The 25551-nt window shown below is 42.7% G+C and overlaps 1 protein-coding gene across 4 annotated transcripts in view; it reads left to right on the plus strand.

The window, feature by feature from the left end:
* Positions 1–25551, plus strand: part of MCTP2 (multiple C2 and transmembrane domain containing 2) — a 179245-nt gene that overhangs the window by 85382 nt on the left and 68312 nt on the right. For all 4 annotated transcript variants that reach the window (XM_062204541.1, XM_062204542.1, XM_062204543.1 and 1 more), the window contains exons 13-16: positions 174–276; positions 10760–10861; positions 12063–12137; positions 13819–13938. In XM_062204541.1, coding sequence (XP_062060525.1) covers positions 174–276; positions 10760–10861; positions 12063–12137; positions 13819–13938 — 400 coding nt within the window. The remainder of the gene's footprint in view (positions 1–173; positions 277–10759; positions 10862–12062; positions 12138–13818; positions 13939–25551) is intronic.

Consider the following 25551-nt stretch of genomic DNA (forward strand, 5'->3'; position numbering starts at 1 on the left):
TGGAAGGTTTGGGAATACAGTCAGTTTGATTTAATTTTTAGAATTTAATTAAATGGTAGTTTTATACTCTAAGGACATACAGACTTAATTAGTGAAACAGTGTTTTCAGATCTTCATGGAACAGACTTCGCTTGTGTGTTTTTGTGTATGAGACGTGGTGTTTCTTGTTTCAGCCCCATTAAAGATATCCATGATGTTTTGGAAGTGACAGTGTTTGATGAAGATGGAGATAAACCCCCAGATTTTCTTGGAAAAGTTGCCATTCCCTTGCTATCTGTAAGTTTCCTTTGTTAATAAATAATTTGTGAGTCATGTTTTACAGTTGAGTCTCTATGGTCTCGGGTTGCTTCATCTTTTGTTAGTCTGGAGGGAAAGAACCTCCTGGCAATAGCAGGAAATTACTGTTTTGTTTTTCTTTATTTTTATTCTGTGTTTTCCATAGTTTCTGATTAAAGTAGTATGATGTTTTTCTGTATCGTTCCAAAGTTGATTCAACCAACCAAAACACAAAACACCCAGCCTTTCCCCCTTTAGAGGGGAGGTTCTATCTGGTTTCAGGACTGTGGGTCTATGCCTGATTTTCCACTTGTTAAGGGAGAATGCACTTGTGTTTCCGTAAACCTCCGTGCTGCACGTTTCCTCGGAGACGAGTTACCCGTGACTGCACGTTTATTCTCAGTCCCACTAAAGACTGTTGCTGCAAAAGTTGTTTGTCTTTTGAGTAGCCATGTTTGATTTCAGTCTCCAAAAGTGCTTCGTGGAAGAAAGCAGAGAGAGAGAGCCTCCACTGGAGAAGAAAGAGTAAGGTAATCCAGTTGAAAATAATGCCCAGGGTCAGCTAAGACCAACAGCTGAATGGGAAGCTGTTTGCAAAATGCAGAAGAGAAACGTCCAAGACGCCTTTACATTGGCAAAGGAGGAGAGCTGGAGAGTGAATTAATTGAACTTTAATGTGTGTATCAAATGTACTGTCTAGAAGAGAGGCCACTAGGTTTTTACCCAACTACTAACACAATTTGTTGTAGAGTCCTTATGACTTAATTAGCCAATGAGACTTTATTTCTTCTGAAAGACTTATTTTCCCAAAGCTGTTAATGCGTGTGCGTGGATGGAGCACTCTGTAATTTAAGCACAAGATTAGTCTAGCTTACAGGATGTATACGGAGAGGGGAATGCAGTACCTCTTAATATCTCCTCTTCGCAGTGTGATCGCTTGGTTAATTTCTCCCCAAGTTCTCATATCCCTGATGTTACTCGAGGAGCCTGCTTGGAGCATCTGCTGCCTGCTGCAGCCGGCCCCTGCCAAATGCTCAGAGCCAGCGGCGGCAGGCGGTGCAGCGCCCGGCGAGGAGATGGTAATTTGGGAGTTCCCCCTCCCGTTTTTATTACAACTCTGTCAGTTATTCCTCTAAGAATACATGTAACAAGAATGTGGGGCACACTTCTAGAGACATCTGACGGGACAGAAGCCAGGGCGCTCTTTCAAAATCACCATCGTCCTTTTCTTTCTTTTTCCCTTTTTTTGGACCATTTCTGCTCTGATTCATCTATACATCCTGACTAGCCTATTTTATCCCTGGCTGGGAGGACCCTACTTGATTTTTTAACATCTCCTGTAATACTAAAAATTGACTTGGTTCTTTCCTTGAAAGAATTAAGAATTTATCTCCAGCTGAATCAGGGTTTCTCAGTGTTGGCTCTGTTGACATTCGGGGCCAGAACATTCTCTGCACATGGAACAGCCCTGTGCTGATAGAATGTCGAGCACCCCATGACCTCTCCACATTGGACGGCAACAGTGCCTACTCCCAGCTCCTGGGACAACTGTAAATGGCTGTAGACTTAGCCAAAAGTCCCCAAGGAGGTGGACATCACACCCAGTGAAGAGCCGTTGCCCTAAATCAATGCATTTCAAAAACACGTTCTTCCAAATACAAGGTAGGATGCTTTGTGGAAGTCTGAGCCTCAATGCAAGCGGTCCCCACACCAACTTTTTTCAGGTTGGTGGTGAGCACAATCCCCTCATTCATTGCTTTGACACATGCAGAGTTGTCAAGTGTCCATCTGGTGCCAGGAACTCTTGGAGGATGTTGCTGTAACATGACTACAGGGAAGCTCACATAATCTGTTTTTTAGGTTAATGCTGGAATTCTGTCCATTCAAATAAATGATACTTAATGTTACTTTTATATTTATAGAATAATCAAATTTTTGAAAACCAAATATGGTGTGCTGCCAAGGTTTGTTTTATCAGAGCATAGAATAGATTTGGTCAGGGGAATCCCATGTGGTCAACATGCAGTCATGGCAGAAGAGCAAAGGGAAGAGAGGACAACAGAGAGGTCATTTGTCAGACAAGTCCAGGGCAAAAGTGGTCATTCTCTTATTCCTTACTCCTGGTGCAATAGTTATAAATTCACTGAAATAGAGTCTGATGTAAAAAAGGCAAAATGTTCTATCAGTCCTGGAAACCAGGAAAGGGGACTTCACCATGATGGGGTATGAAGAGCCAGGCAGTAGTGGTCATTGGTCCAGATGGTGATGTCGAGAGAGGGAGGTTCTGTGCATGTTCCCCAGTGTCCATACAAGAAGATGGCAAGTGTAAACCTGGCCATCTCACACATGGTGGTGGAGGAGAAACAGGTTAAAATTCCCTATTCAATGGAAATGCCTCTTACAGTGATCAGAGAGTGAAACCTAACTGCTGCTGCTTTGAGATACCTGAAGCCCAGTGAGCCATAATTGGGTGGATAGCAGTTCAGCACATAGACCTAAAGTGAGGGGCAATCACTATGAAGAAGGCTATTTTAGGAGTCAAGTAAAAGATTCGGTTATCAATAAGGTTAGACGAGCATGAAACTTCCCTGAAAAAAATTGTATATATATTATAAATATATAAGAAATTTACAAAGCTAAAATCACAATGTGATAATATACATTCTATATCCAGATGTTAAAATACCAGAATAAAGTTGTAAAGTGAAGATTCCTGAAGGTGCAAGTCCCAGAAAATGCTGCTAATGGGAAAGTCTCTATGCATTGCCACAGGTACTGAATTTTCTGGGTGTAAGGTTCTAGAATCTCCATTTTTAGCAAATTATCAGATGATGATTTCTAAGCATACTGAAGTGATGGCTCTCAAATGTTGGAGAAAAGCAGTAAATGGCTGAATATGTGACTATATATATACATAAAAATAGACTATCCTGTTCAAATGTTCATTTAACTCAAATATTGATCATGTGGGTCCAAATGCTTCAGTCGACCCCAAAAGGCAGAAATTTCAGTGATCAGAGTACTATAAAAATAGAAATTTTAAAAAATGAAGTACTAAACTGCCTGGTGGAAACGATTCCCAAGTAACTAATGTAGATACCAAAACTGTAATCATGGGCTACTTACAAATCGACAATTCAATGCGTACGTGAAAATGGGTGGATAAAGGCCAAGAGGAAATTCTTTCCTTGAATGGTTTTATCACTAAACACGGAAGGCTGGAAATCAATTAAGCATCTCAACAAAAGAATCAAATAAGAGAATTAAAAAGGAATCAATAAAGATACAAACATCAACAGAGCGGGAAGGATGGAACAGTGGATGTGATCCATCCGAGCAGTCGTTCCTCTGACCTGAAACAAAGCATTTACAGCGTTAATGCAGAAAGAGGAGAGTGCACCAGTAAGGATGAGGAAACTGTGAGAAGGACAGCGCACATCAGGAACTTCCCTGAGGGAGCTGAGAAGACACAGGTGACGTGGGGTGAGACACACCGTGCGAGGCTGGGTGCTGCAGACGTGGGAATCTTGCAGTGTAAGACAGCTCTGTATTTGCAGAAGTGGATGTGTGCACAAAGCGGCAAAGAAAATTGCCCTCAAAAGTATAATCAGAGCAACTTGGATGTCAGGTACCGAATCTGCTGCTTAGCAAGAATAATTACGGAAAGACTGGAAAAAGTTCTCAAATTATTCTTCTTGCTTTCTGCTTCCCTCCCTCATCTAAAGAAAATAACAGATCCAAGTCACTTTATGAACAAGCTTTTTTCTTTTTTTAAGGTATACAAACTTCATGTATTTCATAAATATGACTTAGGAGACAGGCAATTTTTTTACATTATTTAAATTTATTAAGAGTTTGAAGAAAGAAAACTTATGAATTTTTCCTGAGATTAAAACAACCCATATGAAAAATGTAGATTTAATAAAAAAGAAATTATATACCTATCCTGGAATCCCAGTAAATCTCAACACACAAGGAGCTCTAATTGTGTAATTTATGTCATTGATACATTACAGATGACACTTGATAAAATTCAACACCCATTTTGATTGTAAAGAAAATAGTCCCACGAGTTAGCGATGAGCACTTCCTTAAGACGTGAGCAGTATCTGTGAGGAGTATCATAGACATCAACTTCACTGGTGAGGCACTGGAGATGTTCCTCTGTGTCTTCATCATTGAAAAGATGACAACAATTGCACCTGTGGCATAGGAGTGCTCAGAGCACTTCATGAGTTTCTACACTAACAGGTTAACCATGGAAAGTTAAGCCTTTTCTGGCCCAGCCATTGCAACATTATGAGGAAAAAAGAAAGTATGCTTGTTTTAATGAAGTCAGTACATCATTTACAGATCCCTGATGTTCTCAGGCTTCTATAAACATAAAATTCATAGGCAAGATATTTTCATAAAAAGCTGAATAACATCAATAATAAGAACACAAGTTCCATTGCTATGTTCAGTAGATTCTTACAATGCATCAAGGACTACAATGGAAAACAATAAGGTAATGTCTATGATCTGTGTAAGGAAATTGTAGGACTGTAGTGAAGAACTTGAAGGGAGACTCAAATTGGAGATAATTTTACATATATTCTTGGATTATGTTACTGAGGAAAGGATAACTATTTAATAAGTAATTCTGAGGAAATTGGCTGCTGATTCATCAGGGGAAGATGTGCCAGGTCGTTACCCTAAGCACAGGAACAATGTCAAGAAAAATTAAAGGTCAAACACTTAAAACTCCATTTAAAAAATGGGGAAAGAGTGGTAAAATTGTATACAGAAATAAGCAAATTGGAAATCAGCAATGGCAAGAGGCAAAAAAGAAAACATCTCAAGATATCCGTATGCTCAAGATAAAATCGGCATCCTAAATTAAGACAAAGGATTGACTGGTTAAAAAAAATACTAGCAGCTTATCAACAAATGGATAATATCACTGCTATGTAAATTTTCTTTAATCCATAAGGAAAAGCAAGTCAATCTGAAAAGTTAGAGAGGTTGGAATGCTAGTAGTAGCTCAGCATACGGATGGCTCATGATATAGTCCGTTATGAAGCTGGAGGTTAGGTGGCAGAGCAGAGACCCAGCCCTCCTGGGCTGGTGCCCTGGCTTCTCCCCTAGGTTGGCACTGTGACTTTTGACAAGTTCTTTAACATTTCTGTCGTACTGCTTTGGGGATGAATTGAAGGTGAGGTTGTAATGCATTGCAGGTGTGTGGTGGGAAGTCAGTGGGTAACCGAATTGGTAGGTAGAGTTGTGGCACACATTGAGCACTTAGAGTGCGGGCAGAGAGCATCGTCATCTATCTCGAGTTAGCAACTTAAATTAGCAAAGTATACAATCATATTACCAGTATGGTAAAGAATTTTTATTATGAATTGTAGAAATAAGACACTCTCAGGTATTGTTGGAGGAAGAATGGCTTGGTATAAGCCTTGTAGAAGTCAGTTTGGTAAAGTGGATTGAACTTCAATAAACAAGTATCTTTTGAGCATTTATAGTTGATATATGTTTTGGCATAGCATCTGGGGTTCAAAAGGATGCACTGATACCCGTAGGCACATAGATGTTATAAGCCAGACATGCGAGATGACTCAACCATGGTCTACTGTTAATAAACATATGGGCAAAAATGTTCAGTCTCCTTTAAAAAAGTGTACATTAAAGCAACCTGAGACTATTTTGTTCCTATGACATTGCTGTATATCCAACAAAAATGCCTCTGGTTGTCCAGGTTGCAGGGAAATAGACTTATTTGCTGAAGCTGAGAGTATAAATTCATTCATTTTAGGAGAACAAGTTGACTCCGTTAGCCCAAACCATAAAAACAGGCATGCCTTGTGACCCAGCAGTTCCACCTCCAGGAATTTACCTATGGGGGTGTTACTGCAGATACACAGATATCCAGGTAGACATTTGTCACCCTGCTCACCGTTCTGAAAACAATCTTGATGAACTACAGCAGAGGATTAGTTAGTTCCCGAATATTCATGAGGTGAAGATCCTTTCTCATTACATAGGATATTTAGTGATTACATGGAGGGGAGTGTGTCCTGTAGATTTTTAAATATAAAACATAAGCAATTAAAAAGGATATAAATTAAGACTAAAAATAGATATTTAACATGCAATTCCTGTGAATTGTTATTGCTTTGTGCTGATTATTTCATGGCAACCTCTGAGCTGTGTCCTGTTTTTATTGACATTTTACAGATCGGGAAACTGAACAACCGGGAACTTAGTTTATCCAGTTATCCTGGCAGTCTGTTGCAGAACTCAATTTTAAACTCAGTTCACCTCTATCTAGAATCCAAAACCACACCCAATGAAATTTTCTTGTAAGATCCACACAAACATACATTAAAAATTACATACCTGTGTTTATCCATTAAGAATGCTGTTAATGTTCTTGGGGTGGGTCTTTGGCTTAGGCAGGTCAGGCACAACAACCCCATCTTATCTGAGAGTGCCCAGGTTCCAGTCTCAACTCTGCTCCCAACTCCAGCCTCCTGTTAATGCACAGCCTGGGAGACAGTGTGATGGTTTAAGTCCCTGGGTCCCTGCTACCCACCAGGGAGACCCAGACTGAGTTCTGAGCTCCTGCCTTTGGTCTGGGCCATCCCCAGCTATTGTGGGGATTTGGGGAGTGAGCCAGTGGAGGGGAAATCTCTCTGTGTCTAGTTCTATCTTCCAGAAAATAGTAATTTTTTAAATGGGATGAATGGGTTTAATGTTAATTGTGAATTTTATACAATTTCTAGAATTACTGTAAACTGATTTTATAGAGAATTCACATGCAAGTTTTAGGGGGAGCCAACTGATAAGAACTGCAAGTGCCTCAAGGTTTTTGTGCTGTTGCAAAATTTGGATCTGGTTCTGGCCTCTGGTGTGAATGGATTGATTGACCCTGGGGGTCCAGGAGGGGAGGGGGTGTGGTCTATGTAGAGGAGGTTGAGGGGCTGGATTCTGGCTCTGAATGGGGCCAGCGGTGACCTAGTGGATATTTTCATCTCCTGTGTTGTTTGTCCAATGTTATCTTGAGATTTTTGAACCAGGCCTGGGGGGTAGGGAGCTGCAGAGATGGAGTGGGAGAGCAAGAATGTGAATGGGGCTGGCGCTGTGGCTCAACAGGCTAATCCTCCGCCTTGTGGCGCCAGCACACCAGGTTCTAGTCCCGGTCGGGGCGCCGGATTCTGTCCCGGTTGCCCCTCTTCCAGGCCAGCTCTCTGCTGTGGCCCGGGAGTGCAGTGGAGGATGGCCCAAGTCCTTGGGCCTTGCACCCGCATGGGAGACCAGGAGAAGCACTTGGCTCCTGGCTTCGGATCGGCGGCGGCCATTGGAGGGTGAACCAACAGCAAAGGAAGACCCGTCTCTGTCTCTCTCTCTCTCACTGTCCACTCTGCCTGTCAAAAAAAAAAAAAAAAAAAGTGAATGGGTCCCAGGGAAAGTATAGGATAATGCAGGTTTATACACAAATATTCTCCATTTCCTACGTCAAAGGATGACGGAATCAGTAGGACGCTGTAGTCTGGATTTAGATTGTAAATGTGTCTCTTTCTTTCTTCCTAAGGGTTTATTCCTCACGTGGATTCTGATGAACTTTTCCGTTGAATCAGTTAATTCATTACATAGGAGATTTGTGTAGTAAAACAAAAGACCGGATGAGGAGTTTTCTCTCTTGTTATACCAGCCTCAGCTGTATACTGATTATAAAAGAATATAATTTTCTAATACAATGAATGTAGCTCAAAGATTAGCTTTGTATATTCTGTGCTTGAATCCTGTTTAAGCAGATTTAATGTTCTTTTATATGGAAGTAAAGGTTGAATAATTTGAGGACAATTGTGGGTCAGATTAAAAATTTAAGACGAGATACCTTCTCAGTAACTTTTACTTGGGCTCCCAAATCCTGAGTCAATACTCAGACTCCCTGCCCTCTTCAGTTTGTGAGCTAATTCCACCAGGAATTTACTGCCATCATAGTCTTCGTAAAAGCATTATGATGCATTGTTTCTGAAAATCCGTGAAAATGTTTGCTTTGGAAACTGTGGACGTTTGTATTCTTAATTAGGTTAAATCTATGTTGGAGACACTGTCCTCATATGGTTGCCTAATATCCTGCACTCTGCCTATGAAAAGGCAAGAAAACAAAGATGTCTACCAAGTCAGTTGGAAGCATTTATCTTGCCGAGCTGAAGCCAGAGACAGTGTTTCATCCATGCCTCTCAGTTTGAGTGAGATGGAGTCTCCCTCGTTGCACTCAGAGGCTTCTTTTGTGGTATGATTTTTTTTTTTTAAAGATGTTTCTTGTAGCAGACAAACTAAAAAAGTGAGTGAATCAATTGTTCAATAATAGAACTCTTGATAACTTATAGTCTATGGGCATTTTGAATTGCATACAGTTGTATATAAACATGAGACAGATCTATAAACTAGTGCAAATAAATACCAAATTATTTTGACACATAAAAAATGAAGTTGCAACATCCGTAGTTTGTCACGTAGGCAAAGGAGTTAAATACTGTATCAGGGCTCTATTTATGAATATACATCCTCAATAAAAGTTACGAAGAATAAATGCTAGATTCCCTTCTAATTTGTACTCAGAGGAAGGGATGCTGATGTTTGTGAAGTTTGAAGGGACTCTTCATCTTTTCTGTAACTTCAAGCTTTTTACAACTTAATGAATTTTACTTCACATGTTTTAAGATACTTTTCTATTAAAGCACTCAACATGAATAGCTTTCTTCGTGCCGTATAGCTTTGATGACTGCTTTAGTGGGCCTGGGTGGATTCAGGGTTTTGCTGACACAATGCTACGGACACTGAGTAACAGGAAGTTGTCATTTACTAAAAAACTTTTTGCTGTAAAATATTTCTTTTTATACTGATACTTCTTGTTCTTCTGTTGACCTTCCCTGGCCCTTGAGAAATCATGGAAATTTTAAGATAACGCTACAATGACTGTGGGCTGAAGCAAAGTTGGACCAAAGTCCACTTGGCAAAGTATCATGCTGTTTCTGTATTTATTTCTTTCAACTTTAACACCCACAGTTTATGGAGTGGGGCTGTGTATCAGAGCGGACGCTCAGAATCCTGTTTGGACACCGTTTAGGAAGGAAACAGCGTCTTTATGGGGGCCCCTCCCCCCAGCCACCGGGCAGGGAAACCATCTTTCTGCATAAAACCTATTCAGCCCAGAGAGGTGGGGTGGCTGGGGAAGGAAGCTGGCCTCTCCCTTGTAATGTGGGACTGCTGTTTCCCTGTGACCACTGTTTGTAGCTTGTGATGACAGTAATAGTCATTGAAAATAGGGCACAAATTTCATGGCCTCAAACTTCCTATGTTGCTTACGTTTTGATTATTACAGTCCATGCAGAGCTTTCAGGAGCTCAGGTTTTGCAGATGTCCTGTTAGAGTTAATGGTGTACTTCTTAAGGGCCAGAAGTTTAATCAATACAAATACTGCTACTGTGTATAATAAAAGCCTGGCTGCTATCAACTCTGAACAGAGAATGATTAAGTCAAGCTATTTAGCAGCCAGACTTAAAGAGCAGCCAGAGAGTTGCCAAAATGGTACTTAGAGGTGTTTGCCTGGGCATGTCTGACGCTGGGGCCCGTGGGTAGATCACTGTGTGGAACCAAGGTGACATGCTGGCCTGGGGAGGGTGGCAGAGATCTGGTTTCTAAAAAGATTCCTGAGTGCTTTGTGCATTTTAATTGATTTTTTTTAACCTCAATGCTAGTGAGGCTGATTTAGTTTTTCATTCTGCATAGTTTCCTGGCTAGTGAAACAGTGACCATTTTGTTGACATATTTTTTTATTCATTTCTTCAAAATGTTCTAATAATTTTGAAAAGTTGCAGAGAGAACACAGGAAGTTCCCACAAGTCCCTCGCAGGTCCCTCCTGATGTTGACATCTCGCATTACCAGGAAACATTTGTCAGAACTGAAAACAGCCCACAGTGGCACCCAACTAAGAACTAAACTGGGATGTTTATCTGGGTGACACCCGTTTCTGCACTAAAATCATTTTCTTTTCCAGGATGCAATCCAGGGTACCGCACTACATTTAATCATCTTATCTCCTTAGTGTTCTGATTTATGACAATTTCCTGATCTTCCCTTTTCCCGTGACCTTGACAATCGAGCTTGGGCCAGAAATTTTTTGAATATGCATCAGTTTGGAGGAAATGAAAACATGTAGTCTCCAGGATTTTTCAAGGAAAGGCCTGTGGCACAGTACAGTCAGGACTGAAGTCCAGTGCATGAGTGATTTTTATCCCAACACACGCCTTTCAGCCTGGACATTCTTATCTTCCTATTACAAGCTGATGTGTAATGAATTTAGTAGCTTCTTAATATTTGTTACATCTGTTATTCTACATTCTCAACTCTGCCCAAATTAATTTTGATTATTCAGCTTACACCCACATAGAAAGCTTACACTAATAGGTATTTTATATTTTGTCACAGATTAGAGATGGGCAGCCAAACTGTTATGTGCTGAAAAATAAAGATTTAGAGCAAGCTTTCAAAGGAGCAATTTACTTAGAGATGGACCTCATATATAATCCGGTAAGTCCAAGTGGGCCAACCCTCCCAGATCTTCGGTACCTAAAATAACAGTTGACCAGAGAGACTCAAATCGGGGTAAAATGTTCTGGAATCTTAACGTCAGAGGGAAGGAAGAGCAGTGCTTTACAATTGGTGCTGTGCGTCCCAAATTTCAGAGTGCTAATCGTGTGAGCCAGCAGAAGTGACTGTGTTTAATTCCCAGCGAATCTAAATATCGACGAAAAAAGTTGAAGAAACAGGGAGAAGCAATTTTTATATAATCTATATATTGTATCAAATTTATATTAATATCTGTGTAGTAGCTATATGACCTATAATATATAATCTATAATGCATATGACCTATAAATCATTTATATATATATAACCTATATAGTAGAAAATATATAATAGATACGCACACAGGCAATGTGTAGTGACGTGTGTGTGTGTATCTCTGTGTCCCCAAGGTTCTGGCAACGCTGGAAGTCTGGGGGCTGTGTCCAGTGTACAGGGCTGTGGTTCCTTCCTTGTACGTCTCCCCGTTTTATTCATTCTTCTCTCAAGGAAGTCATGTGGGCAGGCTCCACTGTGTGTCTTCATCCACGGCTTGCTTCTGGCAGGCACCTGTCTCTGAAACCTGGCTTTAAGGGAATAGAACAGGAGAAGCTGTACATAGAAAATACTTTGGTTAAGTGGTTCTTCGATGACCCAGCTAACCTGCGGGGATATTGTTTCCAGGAGGTTTTCTGCCGTCTCATGCACAGAACAACTCGCCACATCGCTCTCAGCTTCAGTTTCCTCCCTGTCAAACGGGGCTACCATGGCTCCTGTCCTAGGGTTTCCAGGTCATTGGAAGGAAACGAGATTCTCTGCGGAAAGGTGTTTTTATAACCTGGACACTGATACTCACATACCAGTTACTACTGGTGAAAGAGTACTTCTAAGCACTGTGAGGGGAGCTGGAGAACTTGGGAACCTTGATCGCTGGGGTGGTTTGAAAACCTCCGAGGAGGTAGCACAGTGGACACAGCCCTGCCTCTGCCCCAGTCTGCCCTGCCAGGGCCTGTCCCCGGGAGTGATCCCGCTCACCCCTGGAGAGCACAGGAGAAGCCTGCGTTTCTCCAGGTTGGAAGTTGTCCGTTTCCACTTTGCTCCCACTCAGTAGGAGACGAGGAGGAAGCGGATATGAATCCTGCCCACTAACCACCACGTCTTTCTAGGTCAAGGCAAGCATCAGGACCTTCACCCCCAGAGAAAAGCGCTTTGTTGAAGACAGCCGCAAGCTGTCCAAAAAGGTAGGTGAGCACCAGGCTGGTGGGCTCAGCACCTAGGACACCTCCTTGTCATTGCTTGTCACTTCTCCCCATCCCTCCCTCTGCTCCTACTCCTTGTCACCCTGCTCTCCTGAGACAAAGACTTCACTGGCCCCAGTTAAAAGGGGGGGGGACTTAACACTGTCTACTGGGTGAAGAAGTCAGGACCTTCCGCTTTGCCCCATCCTGCCCTGAGCTACCATGGCTAATATCAAGGCTGCCCCCATGCCCTGCTGGGTTTCTCTGGGTTTCTGTGCCTGCCTCCTTTCCTTTAATCTTAGCTGCTGCTGGCCCTGCCCTTTGAAGATCAGGGAGGGGGCAGGAGCTCCATCTGTGCTCGCTTCGGGATTCACCCGTGGCGGCACCTACCTGCCAGTGCTGTGCTGGCATGTCACCCCACGGTGAATTACTGCTGCTCCCCCGGCCTGTGCCCCTTAATTCCCTCTCGTCAGTTCATCAGGAAGTGAGGATCAGGGCCTGGAGGGGAAGCTGCACGTTCTTTCCCCTATGTCCTTTGCACGAAGTCACTCTCCGTCCCCGTCAGATGCGGTTCAGGCTCTCACTCTGTACCTACTGTCCCTGTGCAGTTGTGTAACAGAGAACAGAGTGTCCCCTTTTTAACGCATTTATTACTTCCCGCACTTCCTTTGGGGTGAGCAGCTGTGGCGTCCATAAAGCAGATACACATGAAGCCACCGTGCCATCCCTTCGTTTCCCGTGAACTGCTGGGCACGGCTTCTGAAGGGAAACTTCCATGTGTTTTGCTTGGGTCTGCTGTAACATTGAGTGTGTAATATATATATATTTTTTTGGTAACCCAAGTAAGTGTTTATTTTTTTGGTTGTTGTTGTTGGTGTTGCCTTTCACTTTGTTTACTTGAAAGTTAAAACCAGAGTTGAGGCAGGTGGGGGAGCTGCTTTGCAAGCAACTTGAAATGAATCTGTCTATAGCACATTTGCAAAATATGTTCTCCACTGGCAGCGGCTTTGAGCCCTGAGAGCAACAGGGCATGTGCTGCTCAAACCCTGGGGTGTCCTAGGTCCCGCCCCATGCCTCTTATGACTCTGGTCCCTCAAATTCTCACAGCGTTTAAGCTTTTTGCTGATGACACAGACTTAGAGGTCCTTGCTACATGATTGGCACTTTTTGAAACCCTCTAGTTCTCAACCTGAAAGTTTAGAACTGATATGAACCCTAAATTGTAAGTGACAGACCTCGACACTTGTCCACAACTTGGCAGTGGGGTGACGGGATTCCCAATAGATCTCTGGAGCAGATGAGCTGTAGTAAATCCATTTCTACTGTGAATCTATTTGTTTGTTTCCAAAGTGGACAACATTCACCTTCAGTCTCCCCATGCCCATATACCACGTACACAAATTCACCCACACCAAATGCCTGGGTGCCGTAGATTTCATCAGCTTAGTTTTGTCCTGCACATGTTGAAACGGGCTATTCATCCAATGAGCTATAAAAGGAATTGGGTTTTCTTTTCCTCTGTGGATAACAGTATTTTTTAAAAAGTGATTTCAAAGAATAAGAACTTTTCCTTTTGACTTATTTTTTAATTGGCAGACACACAGCATAGGTTAAGCTAGCTGACCTTAAGGGACTATTTGGAATCTTTAAACGCAGTTCCTTGTTTTCTGTTTCGCAACACCAGATCTTATCGAGAGACGTGGACCGCGTGAAGAGGATCACCGTGGCGATATGGAACACGGTCCAGTTTCTCAAGAGCTGTTTCCAGTGGGAATCCACATCAAGAAGTGCGGCAGCCTTCGTGGTAAGCCTCCTTCCAAAGCTTCAGGTTATTTGCTTCTTATTTGTGTGGTTTCCTCTTCTAAAATATGGTACGACATGGGTGATTGTGTGGTGGTTGTCATTCTAAGATCAGACCTAAGTCAAATCTGTCTTTAGAATCCTTCGGTTACCCAAATTCTACTCACCTCCCACTTGTGAGTTTAAGGGCTCGGGTCAGGCCTACTGTGCACCTAGATGTTTCTGTAGTCCTCTTAGCCAGATTTGTACAGTTTCATTGTGTGCCAGGAATGAGTACATTATTGCTTGATCAGTCTGGTTTTAAACAGATCATTCGCAAACATTGATGTTCAAAACACTTAGTATTATCAGACCACTTGGGCATAAATGACCATCCTATGTTGCCATCTGACACAATACCGAAGCAGACTGTCTTCTGTGTGTGACATTCTTAGATAACACGGGCCCATGCTTGTGGGCATAATACAGTCTCAGAGATCTGAAAACTACCAGAGTCTACCACAGAGAGTCCAGGAATCTTGGAAGGACTTCAGGGTTGGCACAGTGCCCTCGCTTCACATAGCCCGCCTCCTCTCTCCTCCGTAAGGGACTTGTCCTTGATCAGATCGATAATGTCAGCCACAGGAGGAGAAACCACATCTCCCAGCTGCAAACTCTATCCATTTGCTGGTGTCCCACTACTTTCTGTGCTGTACAGAGGTCACTATAGGGGCCCCTACAAGGTTCGAGTGGTCTGAGAGTGGACACAGCCACAACTTTGGAAGCTCTGGTTTCTGCATTTCACGTGTACCTTTTGTCTACCGTTGTCAGCACATCCCCAGTGTCTATGCTGTAGCTGTAGCCTCACAAACTCTACTACAGTGTCATTGGTTCCAGATCACTCCTACCTTTTTGATGTAATCAACTCTATCAGACCCCCAAGAGGCATTTTCTTGGCCAGCGGGGAACATTTTGTTTGGCGGGGTTTATTTCAGTTTTCCCTTGCTTCAGGATACAGAGGGCCTATGCCGGCTGCAGATTTGATCTCTAGTGGACATTGTGTGCTGTCTGAAATTGCTGAACATTTGGCCTTGATAAAAGGACTTGTTTCCTCCGTTTCCTTGTCCTCTTCCCTCTCGCGTTCTCCTCTGCCAGTGGCTCCGTGGTGTTTGATTCTTTCGCCTCCCCAGCTCCGCTTCCCACTTGAATTCCCTTTCAAAGCTTCCGTGGAATGTTCTGGGTCATTCTGGGAGGAGAGGAAAGTGGACACAATCGGTGCCGTCTTCCAGGCAGCAAGCTGGCCAGCCGCTGCAGGGGAAGAGGATTTCCGCCTTCTTGAATTGCATTTCTGGAGCTGTGCTTTTAGAAAAACAGAGATCTGTTGCCCTGGATTCTGCAGGGGACGACAGAAATGATTAATGGGCTGCCGGGCTGATCTGGAGAGATTAGAACGAGTGAATAGGAATAGGTTGCCTAATCAAGAGGACTTCTCGATGGGTAGGGAGCATTGGCAGGGGGCTGCGGAGGGCTTCCCTGCTGCCACCATGAGCCTGAGCCCGCTGCCAAGCTGGCAAATGCGGGCTGCCGTGGTGGCTGTCGGCTGCTCTTCAGTGAGAAAACCAGCTCTAGCTTCCCTGCTGTGTGCGAAGTGAGTTTCAAGGGGGAAGTCTGCTAAAGTCTGAGTTTCAGGGATACATGGGACTGTGAGGAACTTGTGTGTATATGGAGCACGTCCCACTGGCCATCACTGAAGAATGTGCAGAGTCACCTAGGAATTCTGTGCACATGAACCCTGTCTTTTGCTTGTCCTGATTGGGGTGAAACCTGTTTGCTTTCGTAACTTCTCAGCTTGAATTTGAAGGTCAGTGACGCCTCCGTTGACCAGACCTGGCGAATCTCTGAGATACTGCAGACACTACAGGACAGATGTTTTTCCTTCCTAAGTTGTCGAGTAATTGTATTAAGAATCATTTTTGTTACTACTGTCATAAATAATAGTTCTGCTATTAAAGCAAGGGACTATAAAGCAAATGACTTTTTAAGACAAACTTTAAAAATGCGTTTTAGCTCCCTACCCTTTTGTTTTTTTTTTTCTTTTTTCTTTTTAACAACATTGTGGGTAGCCAAATCTTACTTTTGGTCGGGAAGACCTTTGCTTTCATGGACCTTGCCTATAGCCTTCTCAGCTGTCGGGAGAGTAGTTCCTGGTATAGCACACCTGGAGGCTGCTCCTGGTGGCGATACTGTACCCCTGAGACTGGGGACTCCGTGATGAGTTGTCCTGCTGCAGGGTGTTGGCTATGCAGGTGGCCTGAGCCAGACAGAAGTAGGAAGGCCGTAAAGCAGAACCCCAGCCTACTGCCTCCCTTAACCATAGCAGTGCCCTGAGTGATGATGGTGATCCCAGAGCCTCGTGTTCTCTTGTGACCTGTAGAGGCTAGAACCCTGCTCCTGGCCTTTCTCCATCAATGGGACACTTGGTTTGTGCTCCGTCTGCTCATTCTGACCGTAGAAGGGGGACAAATTTGTGATGCTTTGAAATAAAATAGTAGGCCAGGAATTCTTTAAATATCCAGGCCTTGTTTGAAGACCTTCACCTGTCTTCCAACTTGGGACAAGTGACATTCAATATTCACTGCACGGTTATGAAATGAACCCCTAGAAGTACAGGCAGTGGTGCCGCTACCCCACAATTAAGATAGAACCGAAGAAACTATCTATTCTTCCTTTTACTTGTGAGAAAACATAAAATAGTCGGTTAACTTCAAGTTCTTGTTTCTAGTTCCCGAAAACACAAAATATGTGCTTTGTAGGATCCTATTTACTATATTCTGTTAATTTTCATTCTTTATGGAAGCAAACCATACATTTTCTGAGAACGCCTAGGTAGGTGTGTTTGAACATAGCACATCTTGTTGAAGACAACAGTTAAAATCAGAGTCCACATGGTTTCTACTTGGAAGGGGTGGATAAACATGAACGGTGGTTAAACAGTCCGAGCAGAGATATGTGTGGCAGTATTCCCAACACTAAGAGAAGGAAGTTATCTCCCAGGCACTGACACTTGCTTTGACACTTGCATACCTTTGAATTATTTGTAAGAAATTAAATTTTGGCTTTTTTTTTAAAATAACAATGGTGTCAAACTACTCTATTTCATGTTTCTGAAGGCTGAATTTTGGGAGGATGAATATAAAAATGTATCTCAGCCTATCTTTTGAATCTTTCTCCTTTCCCTATGTTCCCTGAATATTTTGGTGTATTGTATTTTTCTAAGTTTTAATCAACAATTTGTACTAAATTAAGCATCTTTTTTGCCCCTCAAAAAGTCATATTCTTAACTTTCCCAGTTGAAAGATAAATTGATACAAGGTTCCAGTTTATTAACAGGAGACAAATGCAACTACCACACCTTGGAAAGAAGGAAGCACATCTGTCTCTCTCCCTATGACTCGATCTGTGACTGTTCCTGGTATTTTGTGCACACGGACAAGTTCATTTCCAAGCAGACTTCGAGGCCTACAGATGTCATAAGCTCTTGTTGTTTCAGCACCTGCTGTGTGTCAGACAGTGTGGCAAGCATTTGACAAACGTTAATTCATCTGGTTCTCACAACAACCTGCTGATGTGGGTGTTGGATGCTACTTTGTTCTTACAGATGGGGAAAAGTGAGCCTATAGAGGTGAAGTCAGGGGTCAGAGCTCATAGGTTTTCAAGAGCCAAAACAGATTTTATCCCAGGCCATCTGGTCTTAGAATCCACATGCTTAACCATCGGGCTGCATTGTCTCTCAGTGAGGCCCCAAATGACACACTTGTCCTTTTATTTAGATAATGCTTCTAGGAGAAACCATATGGATCATTTTAAATTTGTGTTTGGGTGTTATTTGTGGGAGGTAAGTCTTTTCCAGGATGCATTAGGGGAAACCTGCTTATTGAATAAGTAGGGATAACAGTCCTATGCAGTCAAGTGTAGCTGCCATGTTTTATTCAAGATGATGGGGCCAAGATAAGAGAAGCAGAAGGTAGGAATGTTAGCACCATCACTGAGAGGTGGCTCCATCCCTGGGAATCGCATGCATGTGACATCCTGGAGACCTAGCTCCTTGGTCTGGAAGCCCTGGGTTGCACGTGCTGGACTGGTTCCCAAATGGGATGCTCATTTTGGGGGGATGTTCTCAGATAACGCACAAGACTTTTCAAGAGAAGGAAGTGAAAGCTGGAAACAACTCACAGAAGGTGTCAGGGAAGAATCCGTACTTTTCAGACTTTTCTCTAAGAGTTCCCAGTTGTTCAAAATAAAGAATAGGGGTAGAAGAGAGCCACCGTCTACATCCATACATTCCTTTAATTAAAATATCTTAAAACAATAGCTGTCAGAGAGGTAGGCACAGATTTCCAGTGGAGTAGTTCTCAATTCTGTATCCCTAACATCTCACTGAAAATACGTTATTTGATAGGAATGAAGATAAACTTGTTCTGAAAAGATAATTTTGCATGTTACATTTGTATTTTAGATCCAATCTTGTATTAAGGATTCAGTTTTGTTTTGCTGTTGCGTGCTTATGTTTTATGAATCCAAGTATTGTCTATACAGAGAAGTAAAGATGTATGGTAATATGAAAATATTCTGCTTATAATGAAATAGCCTTTTCTTGATAAATGGTATCACCCGAAGGTTACTTTAAATAGCAGTGATCTCGTGCATCTGAAATAGGATTGTATTGATGCGGTTTGTTTTTCACCCATCTTTCAGGCACACACCTACTACATCAAAGAGTGCAAGTCTGTGGGGCATTGATGGATTTCTTGTTTTATTAAATTTTTACTTGGACGTTTGAAGTTAAAAAGTAATCTAACTCTACCATATATCAATGGGTATCTTCATAATGCTATGGTTTTAACATCTGTGGCTTTTGTTCCTGAATTTTTTTGAGTGTAGGAAAATGAAGAATTTATTCTTTAGAGTTGACAGATTCTGCAATATAGTAAATAATTTAAGACATCAGTCAACCTCCCTCTTCTATAAAGTAGAAGATACTCTCCACTTTGTATGTGAGATCTCATGTTGAATAAACACAAAATTCTGAGATTTTGGAAACACTAGAATATTGAGAAATGTGAAAGAGTTGCACGTTGCCCTTAGCAGCTGCAGTCTTGGAACTGGTTCTGCACATGCATGCGCGCGCACACACACACACAAGCAGAGGGCAATTGGGCAATGAAAAGTTGCCGTGTAAACATTTTGGGAGATCAGTTTGGTTCCATTCGTGATTTCCCGTGGCCCACACATCACTCAGAGTCGTTTTGCTTTGGTACAAATGACAAATGCAATGGCGGTGTTTTTTTGATATTGGACTCTGCACACAGTGCTGTAATGTTTTTGATGCTTTGAATCGTTATGTACTTGTGTCTAACACATATACTTTATCTCACCAACACATTCACATCTAGACACTTCTGTATTTGATTCTGCTGTTTCTGAACATCCGCCACAAGTCACAGTGGGATCTGAACAGCAGACCTTGTTTTCCATGTGTACAGTGGAGCTTGGAGACGAACGATATTCCTGCAAAGCTGAGGAAAAGAAAGCTCCGATCACAATAAGCGTTTTACATGAAGGGGAGGACTTTTCCGAGACATCCTAAATATGTCTGCAAACACGTATGCACCCATACACACACGTATGCAAAATGGAAGCATATTTTACATAAAATGCTTAAAATATTTGCATTTATGATGTGAAATGCTTAAAAATCCTTGACATTTTAGAACTTAACATTTATAAGATGATTTCTCACCTCTTCCTTTTCCTGGAAGACTACATAAAATAGTTCCAAAAATATTTTAAAGTTTTTTTCAGCATTTTTTTATAAGAACAATCCATCATTGCACATTGTGATGATAATTTTAACAACATAATTGTACCTTCTATTGACAGCTTCTCAGGCATTAACTAATTATGCCATTTAATAAAATTACAGTAATTGCATTAAAAAGATTATCTGTTGAGGATGTAAAAGGACACTATTCACTATTTTAGCATATTTTCATGTTTATATTTTCAATTTTATAATTGAATTGCGTTTCCAGACAGAATGGACGCTAACAGCGAGTGGAATCACTTGGTATTTTGGGGCACTGCAGTTGTGAATCGTGAACACTAGATCTCCATTGTGTATGCCCATGCAGCATTGACTGGCACATGCCCATGCCCGTTGCACAGTAAGGGGGCGGGATCCCAGTGCAAGCCCTGTGGCTGGGACCCTGTCACTGCCAGCACCGATGTAAGCCACAGCTGCAAGTGCAGGTTTCCTGCCTTCCGCGTTTTCTAGTTAGGAGTTTTAGTCTTGCGCACATTCTGTGAGTGTTCATCCACTCTCCGGAGATATCCTCCTACTCATTTGACCTTGATTTTAGGATCTTAGACCTTGGAGGGAGAAGAGGCTCAGGAGGTCACACAGCCAGTGCTGGGTGTTTGTCTCCAAGCTCCACCCTCCTGCTCCCTCCTCCCTTGCCACAGCCAGTGATGGTTCAGGGCATCTGGTGCTTTGGGGGTGCTGAGGCACAGGTGGGATTTTCCTACTTAGCCAGCAGCATCCTTCCAGCTTTCTCCCGTTTGCCTTCCTCCTCCCCTTCTCTGACCCCGCCCACCCTTCTTCCCACACCCTGCTTCCGCCTTGCTGTCATGATTGTTAAATCATATCATAAAAAACTTGCTTTTTGAGATCAAATTAGATAATAAGCATGCAAGTATTTTTTAAAATAGGAAAAGAGCTACAGGTGTGAGGAATTAGCTCTCAGTGGGTGATGACGTTGCGCTTCTGATTCAGAGAAAGGCATGCACAGTCATCCATATACAAACATGCATACATCATGCAGGCACACACATGCACACACACACGTCTGGTTGCAAAGGACGCATTGTGTGAGGACTTGTTTGACCACAGTGTGGGGATGCAAACCTCTGTAGTCTGTGTGTGGTGGATCTTAAAAGATCAGTCATTTTCAAAGCTGATTACTGTGTGTGTGAAGCCACCAAATGCCCAAGCCTGGAGTTGTACCTTCAAGGCTCTGCCAGTACTCTTCATGCTTGATCTAATAAATTAAGTTCTCCCCATCAGAAATGGGATACATTTCATCTTGATGACTTCAGACTTTGAGTTAATGTCATGTGAAAGACGCAGGCGGTGTAACACCGCTCTGTGACTGAAGGTTGATTTAGTGCATTGGGAGCTGCTGAGTGGCAACGAGCCAGTCCATCCTCGCTGCTTAGGAGGCTGTTGGATGAGCAACAGGCATATGTCTCTAGGAAGAATGCTGGAATCAACACAGACAGCCGTTACCAGAACTTGTTGTCTTCTCCCTCCAACCCTGCCTGTGTCCCACCCTCGCGACGTCATCATAACCCTAAGATGCATTTTCCTCGCCTTTTCCTGACCTGCCCATCCAGGGTGCTGCTAACAGCCTCGCAGCCAGGAGGCATCCAGTGGTGGGAGGGCAGGCAGGGGACAGAGAGAGCTGACACATCTGTCGCCAGTGTGAACAACTCCTGTAAATGGGATGTTTTATTTTTGACCTTTGCAGAACTGAATGCTTTTCCTCCCTTTCCATCTGTTTTTATATGGGACTCTTGGATGTGAAACATCTTGTGTGATGCAAAAATGGAAAACCTCTAGAAATGAAGGGCCTGGTGTGTGTGTGTGTGTGTGTGTATGAAAACCCAGTTCCAAGCACAGGTTTTGACCTGTTGAAGAACTATGCTCAGCACTCATTTTTCTGCCTAATTTGATATTACCTTTTTTTTTTTTCAGTCCAAGCATTGTCATTTGTTTCTGAGCTGTCATTTTTATTAGTCTCTCTGGCGGCTCTTCTGGGGCTCCCCATCAGGTGGCGTGTGCTCTGCATTGTCTGGCTGGGCCTGGCACGCGGAGGGCCCTTTTATTGCTGTGTGATGTGGGCGTGCTTGCTGGGGTAGCCTGTAATTAGACCCGCCGCAGGTGACAGTTACAAGAGAGCCCAGTAATCATTCGAGCTGCCTGATCTGATGTTTATGGAGAGAAACCTCCTTTGTGGTCTGGTTGGAGTTTCCTGCAGCATGCTGTACTTTTGCCCTTTGATTTATGGTTTAGGAAGGTGTGTTTTGTTACCCATCCCCTTATCTGGGGGTTGGGTCATTGGCTTTTAAAAATTGAGCCATTTGGGAGGAAGGTTTTCATTGGCCTGATAGTCCAGGTACTATGTTCACACGTGCACACGCACAAACAAAATAATTACATCAAAACCAGGGTTAGTATGCAATCAGCTAAGCCATGCTCCCACACAGTGTTTGCTGTGTTAGTCTCCCTGAGACCCTCTTAACCTAAGTTAAAATAGCTTTTCTCTTTATACCCAAACTCTTTAGAGGTTCTGTTGCAATGCATTGTCAGAATGCCTCGTTTTGTTGAGTAAAAAAAGACAAATACTTTTCTGGACCCAACTTGAGAGAGGACCCCTCGGTTGCAGTTTTAATTCAGACAAGTTGGAACTGTGATGCATTACAGGGGGAGGGCTTCCGCGTTCCTGTGGAGGGGAAGAAGCGGGGGCTTCAGCAAGGCGCTTTCCCAAGGCCTCCCGCGGTGGGGGGAGGGACAGGGACTTCTCAGCCCACCCCACTTTGACGACATGTGACTTTACCACCATTAACTGCAGTTGCAGCTTTGGTTTCGGAGTCTGAGCTGCGTCTACCTGGTATCCACAGACTCTGAGGTTCCCAAAGCAGTGCATTTCCCGTCACTGCTGACATTTGGAATTTGTCTAAGTTGCAGAGTTGGCTGCCCGGGTGGGGACGTCGGTCGCGTGTGCAGCTGCTGCATGTGTGTTCAGTGGACCCTTCTCTTAGAACCTGTATTCCCTCAAACAGTGGTGGCAGTGACGATGACGGTGATGTTAAAGACGAGACAAAAATGACCGTGACTTGTGTTTTGGAAGTTTCAAAAATGCACTTTATGGCAGTGATAATGCAGTGGGATCTTACCTTTGTGTTCTGCTGAAAGAGCAGCAGAGAACGCAGTGTGCACTAGTTGATGGTGAGCCATGTCCTGCCTTGGATGGAGCGGGTACATGCAGCTCTAGACATTTCTAAACGATTCCGCAGCAAGGGCTTATTGCCTTGGAAACAACTGAAGTCTCACCTTGTTGTGAAGGAAGCTTGTGTGTACTGACTTCTTCCCCAAATCCTGTTATACAAAAACAGTAAAATGTATCCTGTGCGTAGCTGTCAAAGAATCAGCTGAGGGTGCGTTAGTTACATACCTCTCTTATGGCAAATTTAATTTTACATTTCATGGGTGGATTCTACAATTTTAATAATTCATAGGTTTTCAAAACACAGATCATTGATTCCCTGATACTTGAACCCCTCCACCATCTCCTGAAAAAGGAAGAAAAAGAGAAAGAGGAGAGGAGAGGAATAGTGGATGGGTTGGCAACTGCTTGTGTTTATGTGCAGATAGTCCTGCAGGTGGCGCTAGAAACTCATAAATGATCAAGAATCTCGGGTTGATTTCTGTGGGCTACTTCTTAGGGATTTTAATTTCAGCAATTTATGTTTAATTTGTTACCATAATCTACAAGCAGACATCATTACAGTAGTGAAAAATTAAATTTTCAAATTTATTTTCTTGCTTTGTCTTTGAAATCCTTTTCTCGTGTATTTGGGAGCATATTCATCTCTATGCAGAAAGCAGTGAGATCCAGGTTGCTGCTGAGTTAGTACAGATTATGTGGCAAATGATCATCTTAAGCCTTTTTTGGCTTTTATGAGATTTTCATTCTCTTAACCTGCAGCTAAAATTTGAAGACTGTGCTTTTTGTTCAGTTTAGTCTCTACATTTTGCTATTGTAAGGGAACTGAGGCAAAATATGTGTGTGTGTGCACACATGTACAAAACACACCTGCCAAGTGCAGTGTTAAATCCAGTTGCTTCCCAAGGGTATTTCTTTCTTCAGTTCTGATCCTGCGAGCAGGATCACTAATTCTTTGAAAGCTATTTTACCCACAGATAAAAACACAGTGTAGACAGTTTCTTTAAAATATTAGAAGATACATTGTGGATATAATACATTTTCAAATTCTCTTAATTATTTCACTTTGGACATTGGCATGGCCACTGCCAAGTTAAAGCACCCAATAGATGCGAGTTCTTTCTTTACTGCTTGTTAAGGTTCAAATTTCTTGAATTGCTTTTAGTGAAATGTATACACATATATATTCATTTGCCATTTTTTAAGTTTGCGCTTGAACTGCCAACTCCAGAGTGATTTGCTTAAGCACAGTTAATTTCTAGCTCTCCTCTTGTCTTATTTAAAAAAAACCTCGCAGTGTGCATTTTCAAGGGGGAAACTGCCTTGTTCTAAGAAAATGTAATTATTTTACTTTAAATGCTTTAGGCTTTAGATGTTGAGTGTCATCAGCCAACAACTGTGATGGTCTTGAGCAAATTATATGGATTTCCATCTTTGTCTTTCTTCCAAACATTTTGCTAAGTCTTAAAGTTCAGATCCAATAAGGTCATGTACACTTGCATCCAGACTTTCTTATCAGAGAAGGGGGGTGGAGATGAGACACCTTCTGGCTCTTTCTATTCTGTTTCCATTGCTCTTCCAATTACTCATGAGGGAGAGCAGTGGAAGCAAGTCAGACCCTCTGCAAACCTATTTTTTCAGCTTTCATACAGAGAATACTCGGTTCTCTGTTAGCAGCTGACCAAAATCTAATCCATTAAAAAATATATCGTGGTAAGCAGTTCTTGAAAATGTTTATAATAAATGGTAAAAGCCCAGCTTCCACTGTGAGATTAGCAGTGGGAACAGGATGTGTGCGTCAGGAAATAGGTTATTGCCCGACCCATGTGTCCTGCAGAGCAACCTACAGGGCGGGTGGAGATTTAAAAGCCTGCAGTGCCAGGATTTTATTTGATTTGCTTCCTTTTGCTTTCTTGTGCATATTGCAGCGTCATTTATCACACGTGGTGTTTTCCTCAGTGAAGCTATTGTGAAGTTCATTTCATTGACAAAAAAGCAGGGCGTGTTTTGGAGGTTGACCCCACCCATGCTTCAAGATCACCAAATGACTGATGTAACTCACTCACTTTTGCACAACAGATTTTGTGCCTTTAAAAAAATCATAACCTTGTGGAAGAATCTTTTCCAGGGGTACGGAACGACCCCATGCTCGTGTTAATGAGGCAGATTCCTGCAGAGGATTACTGAGACTTACCTGCTTTTTGCTGGATTGCAGGCCAGTGCCAGAGCTAGGGGACAGCAGTGCTCATGAATAATGCTTCTACCTGGATGCTACCTACAGCAACACACACCAGTGAGGAAGAGATCAAACACACCACTTCAGAAGCCTAAGGGAAGCACTATGTGTCTGAGGTCTGATCTATTGTCTGGGAGGTCTGTGCGACTTAATGCACTCTGCAAAGATTACGCTCCCCCTCTGATTGCCCAGACACTTCCTTGAAGGATTTAAACAGTCAGGAAAGGTGCCGCTCCTTGTCCATTTTTGTCTTCTGCCCGCAGTTGAAGTTTATCTGTCTTTCCACTGAGAGCAGTAGATCAAGTAACCCAGCCAGTGTCAAATTCATAAACTCCGA

The sequence above is a fragment of the Lepus europaeus genome, chromosome 11 (assembly GCF_033115175.1).
Source record: "Lepus europaeus isolate LE1 chromosome 11, mLepTim1.pri, whole genome shotgun sequence".
NCBI classification, from domain to species: domain Eukaryota; kingdom Metazoa; phylum Chordata; class Mammalia; order Lagomorpha; family Leporidae; genus Lepus; species Lepus europaeus.